Source organism: Carcharhinus amblyrhynchos, chromosome 15 (assembly GCF_965287045.1).
Source record: "Carcharhinus amblyrhynchos chromosome 15, sCarAmb.v2.hapA, whole genome shotgun sequence".
NCBI lineage: Eukaryota > Metazoa > Chordata > Chondrichthyes > Carcharhiniformes > Carcharhinidae > Carcharhinus > Carcharhinus amblyrhynchos.
The window spans coordinates 22,986,886-22,999,949 of NC_137338.1; the positions used below are offsets into that span (position 1 = coordinate 22,986,886).

The 13,064-nt window shown below is 44.2% G+C and overlaps 1 protein-coding gene across 3 annotated transcripts in view; it reads left to right on the forward strand.

The window, feature by feature from the left end:
* LOC145353153 (uncharacterized protein C3orf38 homolog) overlaps positions 1 to 13,064 on the forward strand; it is a 46,793-nt gene that overhangs the window by 12,731 nt on the left and 20,998 nt on the right. Inside the window, exons 4-5 of one of the 3 annotated variants that reach the window (XR_013888647.1) lie at positions 1,065 to 1,201; positions 6,619 to 7,499. The exons of 1 other annotated variant lie outside the window; for it this stretch is intronic. Coding sequence is in view for 1 of the 2 variants with exons in the window: in XM_080203595.1 (XP_080059721.1) it covers positions 6,619 to 6,625 (7 nt within the window). In the remaining variant the exon portion in view is untranslated. Of the gene's footprint in view, positions 1 to 1,064; positions 1,202 to 6,618; positions 7,500 to 13,064 lie in introns of those variants that run through there. One more of the 3 variants, XM_080203595.1, reaches the window with a different exon arrangement.

The following is a 13,064-nucleotide window of genomic DNA, read 5'->3' on the forward strand; positions in this document are numbered from 1 at the left end:
ACTTACAAAGGGGAGGGTGGTGGGAGGGAATGGAGGAAAATCCACAGAAACCTTAGGGAAATTGAATAAATAAATAGACATTACTTTATTCAGAATCTCTGTGGAAATTCCCTCCTGATTGTTCCTGAGAGACTTTTTAAACAAATAACACAGTGTAATAAGACAAATATAAAACAAGCTACAGAACAGATAAAATATTGTTGATTTTTGGATAAATTTGAGGCAAAAACGTTTATCAGAACAAATGGCAATTCTGCAAGACTTGCCAGGTTTTATCACATGGCACAATGGCATAGTGGTTAGCATTGCTGCCTCACAGTGCCAGGGACTCGGGTTTGATTCCCGCCTTTGTTCACTGTCTGAGTGGAGTCTGCGTGTTCTCCCCGGGTCAAAATGGGTTTCCTCCGGGTGCTCCAGTTTCCTCCCACAGTCTGTTTAGGTGAATTGATTTGAACAGGCGCCGGAGTGTGGCGACTAGGGGAATTTCATGGTAACTTCATTGAAGTGTTCATGGAAGCCAACTTGCAACTAATAAAGATACTTTATGTTCTCTTTTGAGATGGATTTCTGCAAAAAGTAACTTTAAAGGTTTTTTTTAAACTGTCTTTTAAAGCTTTTGTTTGCAATGTTTGCAGCACTTCTTATCACTGCACTGTTTACAATCAAGGCATTTTCAATACTATAGGATGCACTTTTTTTTATGCATTATAAGTTTATGTTGAAAGTGCCTCAGACAGACTATTTCATGCTTGAGGTGGTACAAGGTGAAAGAAGACATGCTAGGATAACCAGCATGAATCAGACCATATCTGCAGATCTTGGGAAACTGCCGAACATTGTCACCTGTAGCAAGTGGATCTTGGCATCTAAATTTTACATTGCTTGTTTATTTTATAATATGTCATCAGTGATTGGGGCGGTTAAACCTCCTTCGTCAATATATACCGCTGTGAACCTGCAGACCTTAGGCGAAAGATGACTATTGCAAAACGTTGTCATCAGTAACAAGTAAAACTTTGCATTTAAATTTTACATTACTTCTTTATTTCCTAATATGTTCTCAGTGATTTTGACACCAGCACTCTTCCATAATATGCATCGGTCTGTGTCTGGTAGAGGGCAGATTGCGGTCACGTAAAGGAGGCAAATCCTTGAAGGGCGGATTCATGATTCAAGTTGGCGGTTGGCTGTCGGTTTGTATGTAAGTACTGCATTCAAAGCTAAAAGTTAATTTGTTAGTCACTAATAGGCTTGCATTTTCACTGAAATGAAGTAACTGTGAAAATCCCCTAGTCCACACTCCAACGCCTGTTCAGTTACACTGAGGGAAACATTTACCTTGTCCAATCCGCCTAACCAGCACGTCTTTCGGACTGTGGGAGGAAACCTGAGCACCGGGAGGAAACCCACGCAGACACAAGAAGAACATGCAAACTCTGCACAGTGGCCCAACCTGGGAATCAAACCCAGGTCCCTGGCGCTGTGAGGCAGCAGCACTAACCACTACGCCACCATGCTGCCCCCCCATAGCTATAAGATGTCAACAGGAACTCTTTATACCTAATAAGTGCTGCTTATTTGAAATATTGGTGAAGGAAGTAAAGAAAGAATTTGAATTTATATAGTTACAAGATGCAAAAAAACGTGAAGTACTTAGTGAAATTTAGTCACGGTATTACCATAGAGAAACATGCCAAGCCAGTTCACTGCGTTTGCTGCAGCTGAGAAGTGTCAGATTCTCTCTATATCAGGAGTTTGAGTTCTCTCTTGTCAGACAGGAGCAGGTGGAGCAAGTGCAGAATCACAGAATCCTTACAGTGCAGAAGGCGGCCGTTCGGCCCATCCAGTCTACACTGACTACAATCCCACCCAGGCCCTACTCCCGTCACCTCACATATTTACCCTGCTAATCCCCTCGACACTAGGGTCAATTGAACATGGCCAATCAACCTAACTTGCACATCTTTGGACTGTGGAAGGAAACCGGAGCACCCGGAAGAAACTGCACAGGAACAGGGAGAATGTGCAAACTCCACACATACAGTGACCGGAGGCCAGAATTGTACCTGAGTCCCTGGCATTGTGAGGCAGCAGTGCTAACCATTGTGCCTCTATGCCGCCCATAGCATGTCGGGAGTGAGGCCATGGCTTTGCCAGGGTAACAAGCATGGCGTAGGATGCCACCCTCTGCACACATGCGCTAGGCATGCTCTGTATCTAAATGCAGAGATTACTTATCGCTGAATGCGACCGTCTCTGCATATCATGCTGGCGAATGCTCGCTAACCTGGCAACAGACACCATGCTTTCACTCTGTGCCAAGCCATGGTTTCTTCAGTAATTGAACCACCATATCAATCCCAAGGGTGGCCGCCGTGCAGCAAGGACTATCACACACACAACTGCACGCACATACACGATTGCGCACACATGCACAATTGCATACATACATGCGCACACACACACCCAACAGACAGGCGGTCTAGCTCTGAGGATCTGGATGCAGCGCTGCAGAAAGTTCAATGACCTCACACAAGTGGTCAAACTCAGTGAATGTATCTTCACACGCCTCGTCCTGACAACTGATCAACCAGCCTCACACGCTTCTCAATTCACCACATTGCCTTCATTTACTGCAGACTCTTTCTATCAAGTATGACTCACATAAAGCATCCACTTTGGCAGGGCTGGTACTCGATTAAGGGAGATTACAGGTATTGAAGAAACAATGAAGACTATCCATTGGAATCAGTCAGGCTTGTAGTGTGACATCAAAGGGGTACTGAATAGTGACAGGACTGAACAAAGTGCAGAACATACTGTTGATTTTACTATTGTTAATCATGCAGTACCACCCAAGACAAATTCATATCTCCAAAGTGCCGAATGTCTGCCTGACTGATTTGCAATATTGAAATGATAAACTGCAAAGTTGTCTGTCTGCAGCCTGCATGTACCATGCCTGAAGAAAAGGAAGCCCAAGCTTCTAAAGATGGTGCCAAGAAAGCCCAGAAGAAGCTACCAATGACAAGAAGAGGATGGAGTCTAGGAAGGAGTTACCCCATCTACATCTACAATGGGATGAAGCAAGTTCACCCCGACACCTGCATCTCCTCCAAGATCATAAACTTGCTCATTAATGACATCTTCGAGCGAATTTTGGGCAAGGCTTCCCTCCTGGCCCATTACAACAAGCGCAACATCATCAGCTCCCAGGAGACCCAGACCGCCAAGGGCCTGCTGCTGGCTGGGGAACTGGCCATGCATGCCATTGTCAGAGGGGACAAAGTGGTGACTAAATACACCTTCTCCAAATAAAACTGTACAATGCACTGAAAAACATACCCACAACCATTTGTACCTCATATCCGGCTAACACTGCAAACCAACTACTGGCAGTTGTACCTACCAAGGGACTGATGCTTCAATGAACATGGACAGATACATTGAGCTGTTATTTGAGACATTAAAGCAACTTGGCAATCACTGCGGAGGCAATTAAATGTTATTACATTATCACTGGAGTGAGTAAGTCGTTGACATATAGAGAACCTTAGAGTCGGGGGGACCCTTTGAATTGCTTTTTAACGAATCTACAATTGTCAGTATAAAGAAGATACTCCAGGATATGTAAATAGCATGGCTGCCAATTTCCTCCTGTATTTTTCCCTCCAGATGTAGGAGAACACTCTTTCTTATCTGTATGCCAAATACATCTCAGGTCAATGATTCACTGAGTGAGAAATCATCGGCAAGGGACCACATAATGCCCTTCAGTGATGTATGGCACAGACCTAACACATAACTCCTCTCATTAACTGAGATTGATAGTACAGGATAGAAACTGACCCCTAATAAGATGTTGTAGAGTATCGGCCAACAATAGATCCTAAAATATTCATGTGTTTGCCAAACGTGGAGTGTTTCTGCTTCATTAAACAATTAATGTTCTTTATTTTATACTGGTTTGTAATATGCAGGATGATCTCATCTCACAATGAGTTATCACCATGCTCAAGTTTTACTAATTTATTTTACTTTAATTGAATACTTGTGGAAGGTATAGCATTTAAACTCTAGCTGAGTAGTAGCGCTCTTGCCATAGAGTCAGAAGGTTATGTGTTGAAGAACGAGCCTAGAGATTTAGCACACAATCTGAGCTAACACTCCATCAAAGTGAACAAATGTTCCTGAATATTAAAAGATATCAGAGGTACATTTCACGGCTGTAATTGTTTGCCTTAAAATTTAGAGGTTATTTGACCTGAATTGTTTGTCAGCTATACAAGCTAACTACAGAAAAGAAACAACACTTACCGCAAAGAATTCTATCTGTCAGAAGTTATACTGAATGATTCTAAAGTTTATTTATTGGTGTCACAAGTAGGCTTACATTCACACTACAATGAAGTTACTGTGAAAATCCCCTAGTTACCACACTCCAGCACCTGTTTGGTTTCACTGAGGGAGAATTTAGCATGGCCAATCACCTAACTAGCACATCTTTCAGACAGTGGGAGGAAACCAGAGCACCACCGTGCAGACACAGGGAAAATGTGCAGACTCTGCATAAACAGTGACCCAAGCCGGGAATCGAACCCAAGTCCCTGGCACTGTGAGGCAGCAATGCTCACCACTGTCCACTGTGACTCTGCTGCAAGCAAAGTCAAGAGGAGATCCTGTAAGGCAGACCAGCAGGAGGAATCTGAGTTCCTCCACCAGTTAGGTGAGGTCAGATGATGAGGGAAACAAAATAAAGTCCTTTTTTTTATTCATTCGTGGGACATGGGCATTGCTGTCTGGCCCAGCATTTATTGCCCATCCCTAGTTGCCCGAGAGTAGTTGAGAGTCAACCACGTTGCTGTGGGTCTGGAGTCACATGTAGGCCAGACCAGATAAGGATGGCAGATTTTCTCCCCAAAAGGACATGAATGAACCAGGGAGTTTTTCCAACAATCAACAAATGATTCATGATCATCATTAGACTTTTAATTCCAGATGTTTTTTATTTATATCTGCCATGGTGGGATTCGAACCTGGGTCCTCAGAACATTAGCTGCATTTCCAGATCAATAGTCTAGCGATAATACCATTACGCCATTACCTCCCCAAGTTTCAGTCATTGGGGATAGGTAACGGACTGTGCCTTTTAATTTTATTAAACATATTTCCTCATCCAACCTCATTTATGTTTCAGTCTTGGGTTGTAGTAATGCATATACAATGTTATGAAATTAAAGTTGACCAGTTTTTTTTAGAGGCGACTATTAAGCTATTAAACGTTTATTGCACAGAAAACTTATCAATGTTAAACTGGATCTTGCTTTTCTATCCTTGGAACTGAATCAAGAGAAGACAGTGGTCTGGACTAAAGTGTTGGAATAATATAACATTATCTAAAGTACAATATATAACAGCAATGCAATGTCCCAGAAAACCATTTCACCATTAACCTGTTGTGATGCCAATGTTCAGCTCATCAATCACTGCCTTTCTTTCCTTCAGTTGAATCTGATGATTTATACCTCTTTCCTGGCAGATTATTGTTCCGTGCTAAAATAACGGTACACTAGGCATCACTGTGGCATAGTGGTTAACAATGCTGCCTCACAGCCCCAGGGACTCGGGTTCGATCCCAGCCTTGGGTGACTGCCTGTGTAGAGTTTGCACACTCTCGCCATGTCTGCATGGGTTTCCTCTGGATGTCTGGTTTCCTCCCACACTTCAAAGATGGATTGGCCATGCGAAATTGCCCCTTGGTGGCTCAAGATGTGTAGATTAAGGAGGGCTAGGAGGGTAAATACGTGGGATTCTGGGAATAGGGCCTGGGTTGGGTGCTCTATCAGAGACCTGGTGCAGACTCAATGGGACAAATGGCCTATTTCTGCACTGTAGAGATTCTATGATCTAAATTGAATATATATTTTTAAATTAACTTTTAACATCTAACATTACAGAGTAGTGTATCAATTGTCCCTTAAAATAGTCCTGTATTTTACAATATAGACAGCACTGGAATAGCAGGTTCCTCTTTGTGGCAGTAACCCAGACAAAGGAGTTGGACTGACCAGCAGAAGTTAAAGTGCCTTTTACACTGGACAAGTATAGTGACTGTATTTGGAAATGAAAGTGTCTCAGCTCACAGTTAGCAGACTGTATTGCAGATGTTTGAAAATGTGGGTCCACAAACCAGGGGCTCCAGGAAAGTAAAGATATGGGATCTGATTTGCTGGGATTCCAAGTTATCGAGTATCCACCACAGCATAGGATAGAGGTTAGTAAAGGCAACCAGCGACAATTTAAAAGGCTAAGATTGAGGACAGTCGCTGAGATAGGAATGTGACAAATGACTAGAGTAAATGCCCACACAGGCATACCTTCTCCACTCTATTTTGTACAATGAGCACTTACCTTATGCGAAAGGTGCAGTTCAAAGAGCACGACAGTCACAGTGGAGTTACTGATCCCTGCCTAAAGTGGTTCTTCAAGCTAAACCAGAAACTGGACAGTTGATTTATGTAAGCCATTGACATGGATTTGTTGTAACTAATGCAGGGACCATTGGAAAGTTCTCAAAATGTCTTAGCACTGTTTTTAATCCAGATTTTTCAATTCCAGGTGGTAAAACACAACTAGAAATGATCTGTGGACCCCAAGGCCAAATATCTAAATGAACACTGAAGGGTCATCCATCCTTCTGGACTAGAATATTACCTCAATCAATTATACTTTCAGAAAGAAATATAGTGTGATTGATGAATGTTATCGAAGAACGGGGAGATTCCTTCTTCAGGCACCTTTTATATTTTGTGTCCTGTGACAGAAGTGGAAGTTAGTGACTGCTTCAGTGATTTATTAAAGTGATTGCATAAGGGCTGCATGTTTTGTAAGTTTTTGGATGACTATGAAAGACATACACATCATATTCTGATCTCATTTAGCTGGGAAAGTTTGAAACATTCAGTCTATAACCTTAGATCTTTCTTTCTTAAATCTGGTTTACTCCTGTTTGATATCTGTGGAAACTCAGACTGTTTCCCTCAGCCTGTCCCAACCAGTTTTGCAGACGCTATGACAATGGATGAACAGACGCTGCGCAGCAATCATCAGGCAGGAGTGTTCCCTTCACGTCGGGGAATACATCACGGGCATTCAGCCTCCGATCTCCGGGTAAGCGTTCTCCAAGAAGGCCTTCAAGACACATGGCAGCGCAGAATCGCTGAGCAGAAACTGATAGCCAAGTTCCACACGAATGAGAATGGCCTCAACCAGGATCTTGGGTTCATGTCACACTGCATGTAACCCCCACCATTTGGCCTGGGCTTGCAAAATCCTACTAATTGTCCTGGTCTGAGACAATTCACACCTCTTTAACTCGTGATTGCCCTTCTCTCCACTTGCACTGTCTGTGCCAGGAGAGACTTGATTATCCACTAAGACTCGCATTCCAACCATTATCTTGCGATGGTGCCTTTGTCTGTATATGCTGTGTTTGTGAACCCAAATCTCCACACACCTGATGAAGGAGCAGTGCTCCAAAAACTCATGATTTCAAATAAACCTGTTGGATTTTAACCTGGTGTTGTGAGACTTCTTACTGTGCTCACCCCAATCCAACTCAGCATCTCCACATCATGGTTCCCATCATGGCTCTGGATACCAATTCTCATTATCTCCATCAGAGTCTACCGGTTAATCTTCAACTAAGATTGCTGAGGCAGCATCTTGGGGGAGCACCAGTGACTCCAAGGATCAGAAGTCTGCTGTTTTCGCTCCAGGACAGAGTATCCATACTCCCACCACTGACACTCCACCGGGGTCCTTTTTGTTGCCATCCTGGGCTCCTGCTGTTCACGCCAGAGCGAAGTAGTCATGAAGTCAGAACCAAAAGCCTGTTAGACTATCTCTTCCAGTAACCTTCCACCAGTAATGCCACAGCCATTGGGGTAGGACTGCACAGGAGCAATCAGACAAGCAAAGAGGCCTGATGAAGATGTCAATGAAAAGTTTCGTGGATGATTTTTGTGGGTGGCACGATGGCACAGTGGTTAGCACTGCTGCCTCATAACGCCAGGGACCTGCGTTCCATTCCGGCCTTGGGCCACTGTCTGTGTGGAATTTTCACATTGTCTGCGTGAGCTTCCCCCGGGTGCTCCGGTTTCCTCCCACAGTCCAAAGATGTGCGGGTTAAGTTGATTGGCCATGCTAAATTGATTCAGCATGGATTAGCAGGGTAAATATAGGAATAGGCCTGGGTGGGATTATGGTCTTTGCGGCCTTGATGGGCCGAATGGCCTCCTTCTGCACTGCTAGGATAGTATGATAGCTGAAAGGGGTCTTTTAGATGGATGTATTAGGGAATTGTGGACGCATGGTGATAAAGGAATGTTGTTGGTGAAGTTTTTGGGAAGAAACAGTAAAACCATTAGGAAACATTCAGAATTAGTGATGTTAAAATATGGATTCTTACGTTTTGTTCATAGACTTCATCTGCTAGTGCATGTGTATGATAACCTTAAGGGGACAAAATGCACAATGGAATTGTCAACACATTGCATTGTCTTACAGAACATTGATCATAGAATGTAGAAAAACTACAGCACAAACAGGCTCTTCGGCCCACAAGTTGTGTCGAACATATCCCTACCTACTAGGCTTATCGATAACCCTCTATCTTACTGGATCCACAAAGCAATGTCCCCTTGGATCCCATGCCTCCTCACTTTCTCAATAAGCCTGGCCTTTACGGAGATCAAAGTTTGTGCAAGTGCTCTCAGAGATGCCAGCTGGAATGAAGGGCTTCAAGACTAAGGAGGTGATGGTCTAGTGGTATTATCGCCAGACTATTAATCCAGAAACTCAGCTAATGTTCTGGGGGTCTGAGTTTGAATCCTGCCACACCAGATAGTGAAATCTGAGTTTGATTAAAAAAAAATTTGGAATTAAGAATCTACGGGTGACCATGAAACCATTGTCTATGGCCAGAAAAACCCATCTGGTTCACTAATGTTTTTTAAGGAAGGAAATCTGCTATCCTTACCCAGTCTGGCAAACATATGACTCCAGAGCCACAGCAATGTGGTTGACTCTCAGCCCTTCTCAGGCAATTAGGGATGGGCAATAAATGCTGGCCAGCCAGTGACGTACATGTTCCCACAAAATAATAACAACAATTCTTCTTGCTGATCCTTTTCCTTCTTCTTCTGTTATGCTTACGGATTCTTAGTGGTGCTGGATGCAGCTGACCATCACTAATTTGGATACCTGCTCTAGTATGGATTGAATTATCCCCTCTGAGTGCTTCAGACTTCAGAAGCATTGCCTGAGCATATCAATGGTCTGATACACAACGTTCCTGGTGGCTCCAGGGATCTCACTGTAGCAAGGTGTCCTCACATTGTTAAAAGGCAGAGGGGCGTCTCATTAGCCACATATATGGAGGAGGCATCCTCTTGTTATTTATAGAGGCATGAGACAGCAGGAGTGGGAGGCTGCTTCAGGATAAAAGTACAATGGCTGCTGTCAAAATAGTAACCATTCATCGGAATATTTATACTGCACAAGGTTGCACACAAACTGAACATTAATAGATTTTTTTCTGTATTACTTCGTGGTGTGTGGGTGCAGCTGACGAAACTAGACTTTGCTGTCCGTAGCTTATTGCCCTTGAACCAAATGGCTTGCTCGCCCATTTCTGTTGAGCGTCAGCCCTGGAACCACATGAAGGTCAGAACAGATAAAGCTGGAAACTTTCCTTCTTAAAAGGATATCGGAGAGCCAGATGGGTTTTACAATAATGGATGATAGTTCCATTACTAAGATTAACTTTCAAGTCTAAATTTTATTCCTTGAATTTTAATTCCACTGGCTATTGTGTTGGGATTTGAAGCTATGTCCCCAGTAATAGTTTGGGCCCCTGGATTGTTAATTAGTCAGGTGATGTTATTGCTGCACCACCCTCGCCCCAAACGGTAGTTCCTCATGTCCCTTTTCCCAAAGTGGTAGGGAGCTTGCCCAGCCATGGCACTCAGTGGATGGAACCCTGCACCACTGTGAATCCTGATATCCATATAAAGCTGACTGTGCAGAAGGAGGCTATTCGGCCCATTGAGTCAGCACCACTGTGAATCCTGCTATCCATAGACTCCCTTGCCATAGAATCCCTACAGTGCAGAAGGAGGCTATTTGGCCCATTGAGTCCACACCACTGGGAATCCTGCTACTCTGACTAAGCTATGTGTCCTCTCATTCTGCTTTTCCTGACGAGGGATGTTTTCAGCCCTCCGGGCATACTGGGATATGCTGCATGTGTCATCCTTTCCCAGCTGGAGAGATATAGACACATAACAACATAATGTCGCTGCAACATCTGTAGTCGCTGTCAGCCATCTCCTTGCTCTGGTACAAAGTTGCAAGTTGCACTAGTGGAGAAGGTACAGTTCTGTAATCACCCTCTTGGTAAATACCAGGTACCTCAGAATTTGCTCTTGGATCTGGTGGAAGTGGCTAAAGGTCCCTTGAGAAACCTGAGGTGGGTATAAAGTTCTGTGTGCTGAGGCCTCCTCCTCCTCCTCTCGTGTCACACAGCCACCCCACTCTGCAGCCTCTGCTCCATTTCCCAGTGGTTGTAGAGGCACTGCAAACGCAGCGCCCACTCAGCATCAAGTCACCAAAAAGTTGGTCTTCCCCGAATGTAGGAACCATCTCAGTGCAAAATCCTCCAAATTATGAAGCCGCAGCACTTCCACAGCGGAAGGAAGTCAAAAGTCAGTTGGATGCTTGTCTCTATAAATAACTAGTGCAGACGGTGTGGGGAAAATCCCACATGCTGCTGAGTGGCAAGATGAAGGCAGCACAGTGGCACAGTGGTTAGTACTGCTGCCTCACAGCGCCAGGGACCCAGGTTCAATTCCCGTCCTGGGCCACTGTCTGTGTGGAGTTCGCACATTATCCCTGTGTCTGCGTGAGTTTCCCCCGGATGCTCCGGTTTCCTCCCATTGTCTGAAAAACGTGCTGGTCAGGTGCATTGGCCATGCTAAATTCTCCCTTAGTGTACCTGAATAGGCGTCAGAGTGTGGCAAATAGGGATTTTCACAGTAACTTCATTTCAGTGTTAATGTAAGCCTACTTGTGGCACTAAGAAATAACCTTTAAAAAATTTAAAACTTTAACACAGTGTACTGGATATTGGAATCAGTTGCCGTCACATTACGAAGGGAGGAAAGCCTTAAGTACGGTATTTCCCCGAGTGAAATGGACTTCAGTTCATCTGCAATGGAGGATGGTATCACAGTGAGATCACTCCTTACATTCCCAGCACATGCTCTCATTCCCATGCCGGCACTCAGTGGGACAGTGACACTGTTTATGGTTTCCATTGTAGTTGGCACCAATGGAACCCAAAATCAAGGCCATAAGAAGGATAAAGTGGCACGTGAATGGAAATCTTTCTAAATTTATTTTCAGATTCAATAAATCACTGCGGTTTTTTTTATCATTTCTTACTGGAGAAAAATCTATCTGCCATGAAGAAATGCTGGTGGGACGGCAGTGTTTAGCACTGCTGCTTCACAGCGCCAGGGACCCGGGTTCGATTCCCGGCTTGGATCACTGTCTGTATGGAGTTTGCACATTCTCCCCGTGTCGGTGTGGGTTTCCTCCAGATGCTCTGGTTTCCTCCCACATTCTGAAAGACGTGCTGGTTAGCTGCATTGACCCGAACAGGTGGTGACTAGGGGAATTTCACAGTAACTTCATTGCAGTGTTAATGTAGGCCGTACATGTGACTAATAAACAAACTTTAAGCTTTACTTTTGGTGGATTGTTGTTTCATGGTTGATACTTGCCACTAGAGGTCAGCGTAAGCACATGGGAGAGGCAGCACGAAATACATTATCCTGGGAAGCACACAACTGGTCCTTGCTGGTACTGGATAAGGCCTCTCGTACCCTGTAGACCAGCCAAATTTAAATAGATGCTTCACAGAGGCTTTTAAAAATATTCAACTACTTATTATAGAAGCGATAAATGCCAGAAACGTCCAGCAGCTAAGGCAGCATCTGGGGAAGTGAGAAACTCTGGGCGGGATTTTCCGGCCTTGTTCGCCCCAAGACCGGAAAATCTCGGCCGAGGTCAATGGATCTTTCCATGGTCCTCTGCCCAATCTGATTCCCATGGTGAGCAGGACAGTAAAATTTGCCCCAGTGTGTTTTGGATCTGTGCCTTTTATCTTGTGGAATCCCTACAGTGCAGAAGAAGGCCACTCAGCCCATTGAGTCTGCACTGACCACAAGCCCACCCAGGCCCTATTCCCCATTTACCCTTTAATTTGATTTATTATGTCACATGTAATAGTATACAATTAAAAGTATGGTTTCTTGCGTGCTATGCAGAAAAAATATACCATTCATAGAGAAGGAAATGAGAGATTGCAGAATGTAATGTTACAGTCATAGCTAGGATGGAGGGAAAGATCGATTTAATGCAAGGTAGGTCCATTCAAAAGTCTGAGAGCAGCAGCGAAGAAGCTGTTCTTGAGTCGGTTGGTGTGTGACCTCCTGAAGGAAGAAGGTGGAAGAGAGAATGTCCAGGGTGCGTGAAGTTTGCTGGCTACTTTGCCGAAGCAGTGGGAAGTGTGGACAGAGTCAGTGGATGGGAGGCTGGTCTGTGTGCCGGACTGGGCTACAATCACAATCCTTTGTAGTTCCTTGCGGTCTTGGTCAGAGCAGGAACTATACCAAGCTGTGATACATTCAGAAAGGATGCTTTCTACGGTGCATTTGTAAAAGTTGTTGAGAGTCGTAGCTGACATGCCAAATTTCCTCAGTCTTCTGCGAAAGTAGAGGTTTTGGTGAACTTTCTTAACTATAGCATTATTGTGGAGGGACCAGGACAGGTTGTTGGTGATCTGAACACCTCAAAACCTGAAGCTCTCAACCATTTCTACTTCGTCCCCATCGATGTACACAGGGGCACATCCTCCACTATTCTTTCTGAAGGCAATGACAATCTCCTTTGTTTTACTGACACTGAGTGAGAGATTATTGTTGTTGCACCAATTCACC